Source organism: Pezoporus flaviventris, unplaced genomic scaffold (assembly GCF_033815535.1).
Source record: "Pezoporus flaviventris isolate CSIRO_AGI_PZ_B2104156 unplaced genomic scaffold, CSIRO_AGI_Pfla_v1 ptg000001l, whole genome shotgun sequence".
NCBI lineage: Eukaryota > Metazoa > Chordata > Aves > Psittaciformes > Psittacidae > Pezoporus > Pezoporus flaviventris.
The window spans coordinates 5606987-5620856 of NW_026892549.1; the positions used below are offsets into that span (position 1 = coordinate 5606987).

Sequence of the window (13870 nt, forward strand, 5' to 3'; positions counted from 1 at the left end):
ATGACTGACCCTGTGGGTCAGACTTGCTCCTTCTGGGTGGCAAGACACAATTCTTGCATAGCAAAACAGTGATTCTACTCATGTCTGCAAAGGAGAAACTGCAGAGTAGCCTTCAGAGGGAAAAACAAATTACTTCCAATGGGACAGTGTCAGAGCCTTTACTCACATGTTTCATGTTGTAAATAAATCAGTGGTCTTTCTATTCTAGACATGGGACTACTGGGAAGGGGAACAGAGCAGGCTGTGGGAACATACCAATCTCAAGGTTACAGTTCATTTAGCCAGGCACCTTTTTCAATTACTCCATTTACTCTGAGTAGGTAAAGAAAATCTAAGATCATGCACAAACACTTAATTTCAAAGCAATCCTGAAAGAAACATCTTTATGGCAAAGCATGTTATTCTTTGTCTTCAAATCATACAGACACACAAAGACAGATAGCCTGAGAGAGTCCATGAAAAAATCAATTGCACTTCAGGAGTAACAGAGGTGATCACAGGTTAAGCTGAATAAATCTGTCTAGTGTTTAAGATATATGGCTTTAAACAGATAAAGTCCTCAGTCAAAGGGTGTAGTCCATGGATCTCTGAAATAATTTGGAATCTTAGCAGAAGGCTGATAATTGGTCCAGCTCTGATACTGAGGAGGGACTGTTAAGGAAACCTGCATGTTCAGTTGTGTAAAATAGGACAGGGTAGGACATTACGCACCTTGATAAAAGTAAAACAGACTTTACTTATCTTTTTTTCTTTTCTTTTTGTAAGCTTTGAGCAAGTTTTAGAATCTTAAGAAACATATTTCTAGTAGATAAACAGCCAGAAAAGCTGTGATTTAAAGATCTTGGGGACATAGCTGCTAATACCAATGACCTGCCCAGCTAATGGAAGGATGGAATCACTATGAATTTCCTTCCTGCCATAAAGAGTGATATACTGCACCTATTTTGCTTAGAACCTTTTATCCCTACAGGATCATTATGCCAACCCGTTCCTCTTAAAGCCGAAGCTAGTGCCAAAGGAGTGGGGGTAGCACAGGATTCAGCATACAGTAGCAGCACAGGCGTTGCTGCAGCGGCGTGGAGAGCTGCGTTCCACAAAACCCAGGAGACCCAGCCTCGTACAATCTTGTCACCAGAGTCCCCTGCTGGACCTCCTGGAAAACTGCAGCAAGACAGAAAACTGCTCAAGAAAACCACTTTTCGTTCATATTATTTGCATATAAACTGAGTTTCTTCCAATATTCTCGTGCATTATACTACGGTGATTTAGAGTGCTTTTTGCAGTATCCACAGCCTTGCTATGTGCCGATGAGAGTGACATTTCAGACTCTGGGTGTACGTTAAGTGCTTGCATGCAAGTATTGCAGACCAGGAGATTCCTTACCATTGAGAAGCCATGTGATCTGAGGCACAGGTACGCCTCCTACACAGCACTGCAGCACAAAGTCTTGCCCTTCACTCACAGTGCATCCTTTCAAGACACTGGAAAAGCATGGAGCAAACTCTTGAACTTTAGGACCTTTAAAACCAAAATGAAAACAGTTCCTTTAACCCAAATTGACAAAATTATCTTTTCCACTTAGTGACTATTTCTAGGTATGCTTAGGTGACTTGACTGGGCTAACCATGGTGAAGTGCTTTGTGGGGGAACAGAAATCATTCTAAGCAATAGACTGGGTTAGCAAACTAAAAATCTTTCTAAGCAATGGAAGGGGTTCTTCTATAATCTACAAGGAAGGCATTGACAGCCATCAGCATGTATCTTAAGCAGTCATTTTCTATGCCAGATTCCACCATTTGCAGCCAATCACTAGGAGTGCATGCAACATATTACCAGAGAGCTCAGTGCAAAGAACAGAAAGGATAATTCCTCTCTTCCCTTGTCTGTCTTCTCACAGTCCCTCTCCCAAAATTCCCTTGTCTGGCAGTGAAAGAGGGTGGCTTGAGGACACAGTTTACAGGTCTCTCATGAGACAGAGAGAAAATATCTTGGTTTAACCTCAGGCACAGCATATAGAAAAACACTGCAAAACCATGATCATAGCTCCAGGACAAAATGTAAAGCCAGGTGTAAAGATTAGAATTGAAGATAAGATTTGCTAAGAGGCAAACAAATCCTTTAGCCAGACCAATAAGACAGTGTCTTCAAGCTCAAAATAATTTGTCTCTGGGAGGTGTGTTAAATTTAGCAGAATGCAATTCTCATTCCTTCACTTTTCTTCTTTCCCTCTTTACTGCAAGGATTGGTTTGTGCTTACAAAACGCTTCAGATACACAGTGTCCTATAGAAATGCTAAGCAACTCCAAAAGAACTAAATGCAGAAAACTAACAAAACTTTGGCAACCTGTATTAAATACAAGCATTAATAGAAAACCTCAGTGGAGAACAAGCCTCCCTGTGTACAAAGCATTCCATGAGATGGTTTTATCTATAAAACCAACAAAACTAAAAGGTCAGAAGGGAAACTGATGCAGAAAATGTCTTGCCAGCTATTACATACCACATTATTCACAGAGCTAAGAATCAGAATTAACCTGCATTGAGAAGTCGTAATAGAAATGATGTAGTCATCACCACCTGACAGCTTAGAAAAGCCCAGCCACAGTTTCCAAAGTGCAGATGGGGTTACAGAGAGTTTACTTACTTCTGACAGTTAACAACCAGCTGGTGGAAGTCTGGCCTGTGGGGCTGAAAGCTGTACAACTGTATGATCCACTGTCCCCCAAACAGGCTTTCTTTAGCCATAGGCAGTGAATTCCATCTTCTTCATATATTTGGACATTTTGTCCAGCTTTAATAGTTTCACCCTCTTTGAACCACTCCACGTCTGGTTTTGGTTTCCCTGAAACTAGACAATCAGGTATTTGAATTTTTAGGAACAGGTATTCCCCTTAGTGTAATTCCATTGTTTGCTTTAGTATAAATTAGGTATGATTTACACATACAGAATTATATAACCTTAATGAGCAAATGATACAGAGAACTTTCTTTTAAAAAATGGTTTGATATTTCTAATTTTCCAAAACATCTAGGCCGGTCCATCTTCTTCTAAAATAACAAGTAATTAATAACTTGAAAAAACCCAAGCACTTCTATCTGAAAGTAGTTCCTCTGAAAGTCACAGACAAATAGATGTGATGAAATATTACAGCAGAAAGAAATTTCTCCCCATTCCTTCCTACCCTGCTAAACCAGTTTCTCTCACCACCTAGCAGAACTTCACAATCCATCGTACCTGCCACTGAGGCTGTTTATTGTGACTATTCAGCCTGGAGAAGAGAAAGCTGAAGGGGGATCTCATCAGTGTATATAAATATCTGAAGGCAGGGTGTAAAGAAGATGAAGCCAGGCTCTTTTCAGTGGTGTCTACTAATAGGATTATAGTCACTGAATACAAACTGAAGACAGGAGATTCTGTCTAAACATAAACACTTTCTTACTGTGAAGGTTATTAAGCAGTGGCACAGGCTGCCCAGAGAGGCTGTGGAGTCTCCCTCCCTTGAGATATCAAAAACCACCTTGACATAAACATACTTTAGGTGATGTTGCCCTAAAACTACCTCCTAGAAAGACTGGCATTGATTACATGTGGGGAAATGCCAGACAAAAGAAGGGATGGACACTATGGCATGAAACAATTTGAAAATTTCATTGTGAAGAGTATTGTGGAATTAGCACAAGGCTCTGATTTTATTTCCAAAATGCTTTAAGAGGACAACTTGCAATTAATGAGGAATTGCTTCCCCACCTCCACATAGAGAATAGGAACCTGACTAACCCCACAGCTCTGATAACTTTCACCCCTTTACCTCTGCTCTTGAATTTAATCTCCTGGCCTTCTGATGCTTCCAGGCTTTGTGGACAGCTCACAAACTGAGGGGGTATTCCCAGAGGCTCCCTCTTCTCCTCCATTACAGCTTTCCATGCTCCAGATCTGTTTTCTGCTTCTCTACTCCTTGAACTGACTTGCCCTGTCAGAGACGGAGTTTGTTGAGCTGACATCAGGGGCTGCATAGCCCTTTTCCTATCTTCACCCTGTCTGATGAAAGTGGCCTGGGGTTCTGCCTTTGGTTCTGGTTGCAGTTTGACAGCCTGTAGTGTGATGGTGCTTGAAGTTTTCTGCAAGACCTGAGATCCATTTCTTCCTTCTTTAGGTTCTTGAGTAGATACTGCATTGGCTTCTTGGTGCTGTCCCTGCCTACTGTCTTTGGCTTCTCTAGCAATGTAAAAGGTCTCTTTCTTTGCTTCCACCCTGTCTTTGGTTTCAATCATGAGTTCAGTGCTGCTGGATTTCAGCTCTTTAGCAATCCCATTGCTAGTTGCCTGTTTGAATTCTGAATTTTCAACAGCTTTAACAGCAAGTGTGGTTGGTTTTGATGGCATGCTGGAGGAAAATAATAAGTATATAGCTATGACACTGTATAAAGACTAATTATTATTATCAGCAATAATATGATAAGTTTACAGATATAACACTGTATAAAGACGAATTAAAATATCAGCAATGACATAAATGCACAAGCCCTTAGCAAGAAGGTGAATTAATTAGCCTTTAGTTTCCTTTGCAGAGATTAAGAACATGGGTGAAAGAGGTGAAGTGAAAAGCTTCATAAAATGTGATCAGCACTTAGATACTGTCTCAGCTGAGGAGTTTCTGGATATAAATCCACTGCTCAGGTTTGAACATGTTTTGTGAGTCAGACACTAACCTTGCATACACTGCTTTACATAGGTAGTAACAAATTGAGATCCTGGAATAACTATGATGTAACACTACTTCATGCTTTAATAAATTGAGGCCATGTATAATTATAGCTCAAAATGCCACAAAAAAAAGTTCCCTACAGGGAAATTAAAATGTAAATTGTGCTGTTGTCCTGGGTTCAGCAGTAGCAGCCATTTTTCTCCTTCTTAGTAGCTGGTGCAGTGCTGTGTTTTTGACTTTCAGCCTGGGAACAGCCATGATAACACCAATGGTTTTAGTTGTTGCTCAGTAATGTTTACTCTGACCAAGGACTTTGTGAGCCTCATGCTCTGCCAGGGAGGCGGGGAAGCCGGGAGGAAGCAGAGACAGTACACCTGACCCAAACTGACCAAAGAGGTATTCCATACCACAGCACATCATGCCCACTATATAAACTGGGGTGAGCTACCCGGAAGTGCTAGATTGCTGCTCAGGTCAGGCTGGGTATCGGTTGGCAGGTGGTGAGCAGTTGTATTCTCTTCCCTTGTTATTTCCCTTATCATTATTATCATTGGTGGTAGCAGTAGTGATTTGTGTTATACCTTAGTTACTGGACTGTTCTTATCTCAACCTGTGGGAGTTACATTCTTTTGATTCTCCTCCCCATCCCTCTGGGAGCAGGGGGAAGAAGGTGGGGGGAGTGAGCGAGCAGCTGCGTGGTTCTGAGTTACCATCTGGACTTAAACCATGACAGTTCTTTGTGGCGCCCAGCGTGGGGCACGAAGGGTTGAGATAACAACAGATCTGACTGGAGTGTGTCTAATCATATTTGTCACAAGCATTCATTATTTCAGATTAATAGTCACTCGTCACAATGCTGATTTATTGGCTTTCAAAGTTGTTGCTCTTGATCTCAGAGTTCCAGTATGTTGTCCCTTACTTATATCTGGTATTTGATGTTTTAGTGTTTATTGGCTGGAGGGCCTGAGCTAAGGTTCTTGTTTCGCTGTACTTTATGGTAATTACTTGTAATACAATAGACTCATTGATCATGAAACTGGCCTGACTTGTGTTCTCAGCGTGGTCATCACCGCTATACTTTGGGAGGTATATAATAGAAATGTTTAACAATTACACATCTTTTTTTCCCTCCTTGGGTGGTCAACCTATGACAAAGACATTCACTTACCTTCCCAGCCCCCCCACCAGACTATTTACAGAGAGTTCTGAAGGTTTTGAATGGCCTTTGAATACCCTTGAGACCTGCCTGCTGATTGTGATGGGGATCACCATGCTGGCACACGTACAGAGTGTGTTTTACTCATGATCATTTCGTCTAATCTCAAAAGAGTCAGGTTTGGGTCTTGTCAAGGGTTAGAGGATGATACAGGAGGACCTAGAGATTTTCCCCGAGGCTGGACAGTCATGAGTGGCAGGGTGTGTGGGATAGTGTGGGCAAGTATCTAGGCCAGTGGGCCTCTCTAGTGCTTTAGAACTTCACCACTGAACGAGTGCAAAATCCAGAAAAATTAGTAAAACACTTCAATGAGGTGCGTTGTCATCCTGGTCATACCAGAGAGGGACAAATCATGGCAATGTGCTGGGGCTTGGCCTGTGCTTGCAGAGATCTGTTCAACATCATCCAGCACCTTCAAAGGGAAAAAGATGTCTCTGGATCTGATGGCAAAGCAACTGACAATGCAGCTACTCCAACTTCAAGTACAGCAGCTACACCAACCCCAGTGACAAGTACAGCAGCTAAACCACGACAGCAGTGAATTTACTCTTTTTAATTATGGCGTCTTATAATTTAGGTGATTTCAGAAGAGGGCTGATCAGGAAACTTGACTGAAAAGCAGAGGAGGAAGAGGGTGTGTTGTCAAAAAAAAAAAAAAAGAAAAATTCAATTCACTGGACATAACATCAGCTGTGGTTTTATTAGAAAGAGTTTCTTGGAATTATGATGGATCTGCTGCTCTGTACTTTAGAGGGACAGGAATAAATGATTAATTGTGGATTTTAATCTAAGTTTCCCTCACTGAAGTTGACTACCCTGACCATTAAGCTATTACCTGTAGAGCACTGTGTCTGTCTCACATTTCCAAAGTATTACTGCAAGGTAGAACTGGAATGTATTTGAAAAATGGGAAATAATTTCTAGCCCAGCTCTGTTTTGCAATATTTAGTCCCATTAACTTATTCTCTCAGGAGATTCAGGGCATTTCTTCAGACCCTGTTAAATGCACTAGAGAAATAATGCCTGTGGGATTTGAAGCTACAACTGTAAGATTTTTATATTTTACAAAATACATCATTTTTTATAAATTTTGTTTGTATATTCAGACACTAACAAAGACCATGGCCACACCACGTGTTGCTTAAGATAGCAAGAACAATCAGCTCACTACTGACAAAGTGCTTGCCATTTTTTTACTCCAAAAATGAACTTTGACCAATTTGTGCAGAATATGATTTTTCCTCACATAGTTTTCATTCAGATTGTCTAACTGTTTGGCTACGTGGGAGCAGAGAACATAAGCCATCTAAATTTTGCTTTCCTGAAGCAGACCAGAATTCTATGTTGTCACCAGTTCTACCAGCTAATTTTGTAGGAGTCTCTCAGGACAGCTGGATTTGGCAGTAAGAAAGAGTCTCATTCCAAGTAAACATTTTATAACTTCCAAATACAGACTGACCCCAAAATATTTATCACTGTGAGGGAGGCTCATGCAGTAAATGTCAAAATTAGTGCACTGCAATTAAATATTCTGAGAAAGTATTCCTGTTAAAACATACCACGGTGGCTGAGCATATGTGTCAGTCTTATCTGGACCTGAAATAAAAAAAGAAACAAAACCAGGTAACTTATATATACAATACTGTAGAGAATTCCTGAATCTGAAAGATTTTAAGCAAAGAATACACTTAAGAACGTTCACTCTTCATATCCTCAATACACTGAATTTGTAATTGACTACCACATCTGAAATTTGGTATGGACAACAGCAAGCTGCTCAGCTGAAGCCCAAAGAGGTCTTGGTCCATTTTGAGACTTGAGTTCACAAGTCCTTTGAGAACTAAAGGTTCTGCGAGCCTCAGAGGCTCCTTGTTGGGGAAGAGAAGTAAGGAAGAGATTCCAACTTGGAGGCAGCTCATCAAATCTTATGAGAACGCCACTGAACTTGTAGAAGTGGAGAAAAACAAACCATTAGTACTACACCTGAGCATGCCCACAGTGAAACAGCAGCTGTCCTCTGACTAAAACACAAAATCAAATTAACAGCAGTAAAACTTCCCCAAACCAGAGCTCACCTGTAAACTCTTACCAATTCATTTGCTACATACAAAATACTGTCATCTTTAACATGAATAACACAAAAGCTAATGTATCATATTTCTTCACTTTGAAACACCACTAGGGAAGATGGCCCAGCTATACTGATTTGCCAAAGTACATCATCAGCTGCATCAATATAACTTGGCGTATATTTGCCCACAGTCAGTCATTTAGTTCATATGTCTGTAATTCTCCATGCATTCTCCCAAAGCTTGACAGTATTTGTTTCTCTTGGGGACATCATGAAATAAATAGTTGAGAGGAGAAAAATACCACTCCAGATCAAGTATCAACTGCATCTCTCCATTTTTCCCTAGTTAACACTACAGAACGCATCTTGTCTCCTCCTGGTCAGATCAAAGTTGCATCTAAAATGTTGTTGAAACTAGAAACTGCAGTAGAAAGACATGTAATAATGAATTTGCAAGATAAGGAATCTTGCAAGTCATCAAGAAATACTCCATAAAAACACTTTCATAGTCTTTGCCTTCAGGAAAAGACAAAAACATGTGATGGATGATACCCTGATTTCCACTGTGTTTTGCAAGCAAAAATCCACGTCTAAATGCTGGGACTTGCCACGCCATCCAGAGTGACCAAAAGAATCTATTTACACACACACAAAAGTTGCCATGAGAGAGGGAAATGACTCACTGACCTCACTTCAATAAAGTTGTCAATAAAGAGTAACAGAAACTCTTTATGTAAAAAATAAAGCTGAGAAGAGACTGAATAAACGCAAAAAGAGGAAACTGAACAACTACTGCTTGCAGACAAGACAATACCATGCTACCTTGTCAATTAAAAGAATAGTTACCTCCTCCCTTTCCACTTTCCACTATGGGAACTTGGGGAAAAAATGTAGCTTTTGGAACACAAGTACCTATATATGAGATTTCATGGATTTTAAATAAAAGGGAGTAATTCTGAGCCACTTGATTGTCTGCTAGCATCTTGCAGCAACTCCTATGACCTCATTAATAGATAATGAAAGAATTAGGTATTATACATTGTGGCTAGGTAAGTGGAATCATCCGATTAGTCAAGTACATTGCAAGAGAGTGCCCTTTTTACTGACCTGTACTAATCTAAGAAAGAATGCCTGCATTATTCAGAGATGTGGTCAGCATCTGAAGCAAACATATACCGCAACTGACTTTGTGACCCCAGTTGTGCACCATGTCTCCAGGCAGATGTACCCATTGAACAACAGAAAGCTCACCATTTCAGAGAGAGCAAGTAAGGATCAAGTTTCATGTAAAAAAAAAAAGGCTTATTGAACAAAATGGCCCTTTCTATAAAACATGAGTTGAACAGGCAACCTGTAGAAGCTCCTTTTAAAATGGCTTCATCAGATTGGAATTTACAAATAAGAAGTACAGCTTTAAGTGGTAAAGGCTAGTTGCGGTTCTGAAGATCCCAAATATAAATTCTCTTTTTATTTATATTCTTGGTATCTTACAGAGTGACAACATTGATGTGAACCTAGAAATCTTGCATCAAAAAATTCCCTGCTGGGTGCCCATGTAAACCCCTAATCTTATGACTGCAGCTGAAGCCAGCAGCTGTTGGTTTAATCATTTAATTGGGTCCAGTGACTGCTTACCCACTGAGTGATGAAATTCTTTTTCAGGGTGGTTGCTGAAGGCTGTGTGGTTTTGAGTCTGACGCAAAGGGCACCCTAAGAAGCACCAAACTGCAAAATGAACTGTATATGGTAATGTGTATATGGAATAGAACATCCTAAATTATTTATGCAGACATTTATTTCCTTTAAGAGCAGTGAAATAAGTTGGGAGTTGAGGAGCCTGAATTTTAATCTTATTTAACTGTTTTTCCTCTCTTACAGTTTAGAATTATGTTCCTTTGCTTTACTGGTTCTACAAAAACAGATACAATTTTGTTGGCCAAAAGGGAGCTGGTACAAATGTGCATCTGGTGTTGGTACTCAGCAAACACAAAATAAATTACTGATTATAACGACAAGTGCAAGGTTTCCATGCACTGAAATTAAAATCTATGTTAAAAACATATTAAGGTCAAAATCACAGTAAAAGTGAAAAGCTGATTTTAAAGAGAGTTGTTTCAAAGCATTTGGATAGCATATTCCCCACTGAACCAACACAATGTTTTCAGCAGTAGCACACTCCAAGCTGTCACAGTATCATTTAATGGAGACAGAGATAACAGGAAAAAGTGAAAGCTTACACTGAGAACACAGCCAAAGATATTTTAAAGGAATGTCTGTGATTTACTTGTTTTCTTTCCTGTAAACTCTTTGTTGTACCTTGAACAGTGAGCTCTGCAGACACAGATGCCTTCCCAGCGCTGTTTACCACTGTGCACGTGTAAATTCCTGAATCACTAAGCTGAGCATTTTGAATTTCCAGGAACTGGATGCCTGTTTTTTCAAACATGTTGAAACGCTCATTTTGCTGCAACTGAAGATCACCCTGCAAATATCACAAGACACCATGAGACAGCTAGCTATTGTAAGAGAAAGGGAGCAAGAATTTGTTTGGTAAAACATCAGGTCAAAATACCTTTCTTCTACCTTTTAGCCAAATCCTTTCTATGAATAATACTCAGATGGTGCAAACAAAAAACTGTGTCCAAAATTTCTGTAATTCGTCTGTAGAAGGTTGTTTTTTAGTGCATTTTGCCACCCAATGATTTCAGTTTCATTTTGGCTTTTTCACTATCTACTATATCCATATTCCTAGAAAAAATTATTTTCACCATATATGGGCTCAAACCAGTTTTTCATGTTTGGTCCAGGAAATCAAACCACGCTTTTAGCAAAAACTCCCAAGCTGGGGAATAGTTCTCTATCCCTCTGTAGCTCTTTTATGCTATAACACTTCAGGAACTCAAAAGAATTCTGCACCAGAATTCTGCATAAAGGCCCTCTTCAGTGGCCAGGTGAGGGTGGCAGAAGGCACTAGGCATAGAGAGTCATCGATGTTCTTTTGCATTGCCACACAGGGGTTAAACGAAAAGGTATGGGTTTGAGGCAAGAAGAAATGCTTATAGTGTGTGCTCACAGCCCAGAAAGCCAACCGTATCCTGGGCTGCATCAAAAGGAGCGTGACCAGCAGGTCCAAGGAGGTGATCCTGCCCCTCTGCTCTGCTCTCATGAGACCTCACCTGGAGTATTGTGTGCAGTTGTGGTGTCCTCAACATAAAAAGGACATGGAACTGTTGGAACAAGTCCAGAGGAGGGCCACGAGGATGATCAGGGGACTGGAGCACCTCCCGTATGAAGACAGGCTGAGAAAGTTGGGGCTGTTCAGCCTGGAGAAGAGAAGGCTGCATGGAGACTTCATAGCATCCTTCCAGTATCTGAAGGGGGCCTATAGGGATGCTGGGAAGGGACTCTCCATTAGGGACTGTAGTGATAGGACAGGGGGTAATGAGTTAAAACTTAAACAGGGGAAGTTTAGATTGGATATAAGGAAGCAGTTCTTTACTGTAAGGATGGTGAGGCACTGGAATGGGTTGCCCAAGGAGGTTGTGAATGCTCCATCCCTTTCGGTGTTGAAGGCCAGGCTGGATAAAGCCTTGGTTGGTATGGTTTAGTGTGAGGCGTCCCTGCCCATGGCTGGGGGGTTGGAACTAGATGATCTTAAGGTCCTTTCCAACCCTAACTATTCTATGATTCTATGATAGTTCTATGCTCTCTGTTACATACAATTGTTACAACAATTTTTGCCTTTAAATTCTACAAAATAATTGACTATTTGCTCATTTGTGAGCAAATCAGTGATTCTGCTTCAGCACCAGCCACTAAGGAGGAGTTTCTTGCTCTCAGACACGACAGCTTTTCTTATCCTAAATTTAGGAAGGGAAAGCATACAAATCTATGATTTGTTGAGATATGGTCAGTAAACATTTGGGAAACATGGCAGTGTTTTCAGAGACTGTAACTCCTGAAGTCTATCTGCTTATTGCTATTAGGGTGCTAGGAGTCCTATTTGAATTTAAAAAGCTAGTTCATATCATGGTTTGTGTTTTGTTGTTTTTTTTTTCTGTTCTTTGCAACTTAAAGGGGAAAGTAAACAAGAATCAGAGTAAGACATTTACACAAAAGCTTATCGATTAGTTCTGAAAAGTTCAAACTTAATTGTTTACAAAGCTTCCATTCTGTATGGAAGGTGGTCATGTGTTGGCACTAGCCAGATGTGGTCCAGCAGCCATGTAAGTTCATTTCCACAATGCTGGGGCAGAGCTGAAATACTCAGCACCCTGCAGTGCCATCCTGACATGGCCAGAAGACCTGGGGGCCTCACCTTGTTTGCAGCTAGCCAAAGCACATGAATGATTAACTGTTAATCACTGCCTTATGACCTGGGATGCAAACAACAGCCTGCCAATAAAACTCTGATAAAGAGCATAAAGAGCAACAGTATTTCACTTTACAGAGCATGTGAATTATGGAAAGACAGCTTCATGGTCCTCAAAATACGTGCTAAAATAATACTGTAAGAGGCTAGAGAAGACCAATTTAACCAAAAGTGATGGATTGAGGATAGGTTGAAGAGCACAGACTGGGTGTCTGCAGGCCAGCAATCAACTACTGAACCTCTGAACAACCCACCTGTGGTATTTTACAGAATAATAAATGCAGACCTGAAAGTGTTGAAATATGGTCTTTAAGGACATAAACATGAAGAGAACTCAAGGAGCTCCTAATAACAAGAACTTTGCATACTTCACTCATTTGACCAGGTAGTGATTGACATAGACTGACATCATATAAAGCTGACAATCAATAGCAAAATATATAACATAACCTTTAACAAACTGCAAAAACATGTACGAAGAATTATCAAATGTAGGTGTATTATCAAAATGTAGATCCAAGCTGATAGGTTGCTAGCCTCTACTTGCTGTCTACGGCACAGCCCTGCTCAAAGAGAACTGATCGATAAAACTTTTTTTTGCACTGAGTTGCATGGCTGGAAAACCTCAGCCTGTCTAGTGGGACCAGAAGTCCGCCCTTGGGGAGCAGCTGCGCTACAGATTGATGAAGGGAGAAGCAGACTCTAGGTGGAGCCACCAACTGCAGGAGGTATCTAGTAAGTGCTTACACAGCAAGAAGCTGCTTGTTTTCTGAGATGTACCCTGGCATCTTTGTATTACAGACAACAAGGATAAGTCTAAAATAAACCAGAAAATGACTTGAAAGCATTTCCCTGCTCTAGGAGCAGATTTAAGGTTTTTTTTTTTGGTTTGGTTTTGGGGGTGTAGGTTGGTGGTGGGGGTTCTTTGTTTGTTTGTTTATTGTTATTATTGTTATTATTATTTCTTCCCCCCTGCCCTCATAAAAACTGGAGGCACCAGAAGAAAACAGAAGCTCTGAGAAGCTTTATTTTTTTAACTGTACATAAGGCTATTGTCTGTTGAATGCTGAAAGGGAGAATGATGCCAACAGAGCAATCATATGCTTACTCTTCCAAATTAAAGGAAGCAACTGTAATTCTCTAAAGCACTAACAGTTTCAGTAAAGATGGCCTAATAAGTGTAATATTTAATTATCACCTGAAAATTCCTTACTAACAGCAACAACAAAAAAGTGGTTGGAGTTCTTGTGTATGCCCAAAGGTTCTACTAAGGCTTTTTCAATAGCCTAATTAATAATAAATATTGCTTATTATAAAGCCTTTTTGTAAATGAGAGATGCTCACAATTCCCAATTTTAATGCAGATCTGAAGCTGACAGCTCAGGTCTCCTTTATTTTATGCCAAATGCTTTTCTACTCTCACTGTTTTAGCAGAAGTCAGACTAAAATAGTTGAACTGTTCATTTGCTTTTTTGTTGTTTTGTTGTTTGCTTTCTTTACTTTGCA

At 40.3% G+C, this 13870-nt stretch overlaps 1 protein-coding gene across 1 annotated transcript in view; it reads right to left on the reverse strand.

Moving 5' to 3' along the window:
- MYLK (myosin light chain kinase) overlaps nt 1-13870 on the reverse strand; it is a 224807-nt gene that overhangs the window by 109161 nt on the left and 101776 nt on the right. Inside the window, 5 exon segments of the mRNA XM_061469756.1 lie at nt 1384-1518; nt 2645-2848; nt 3810-4384; nt 7481-7517; nt 10309-10474. Of these exon segments, the coding sequence (XP_061325740.1) occupies nt 1384-1518; nt 2645-2848; nt 3810-4384; nt 7481-7517; nt 10309-10474 (1117 nt within the window).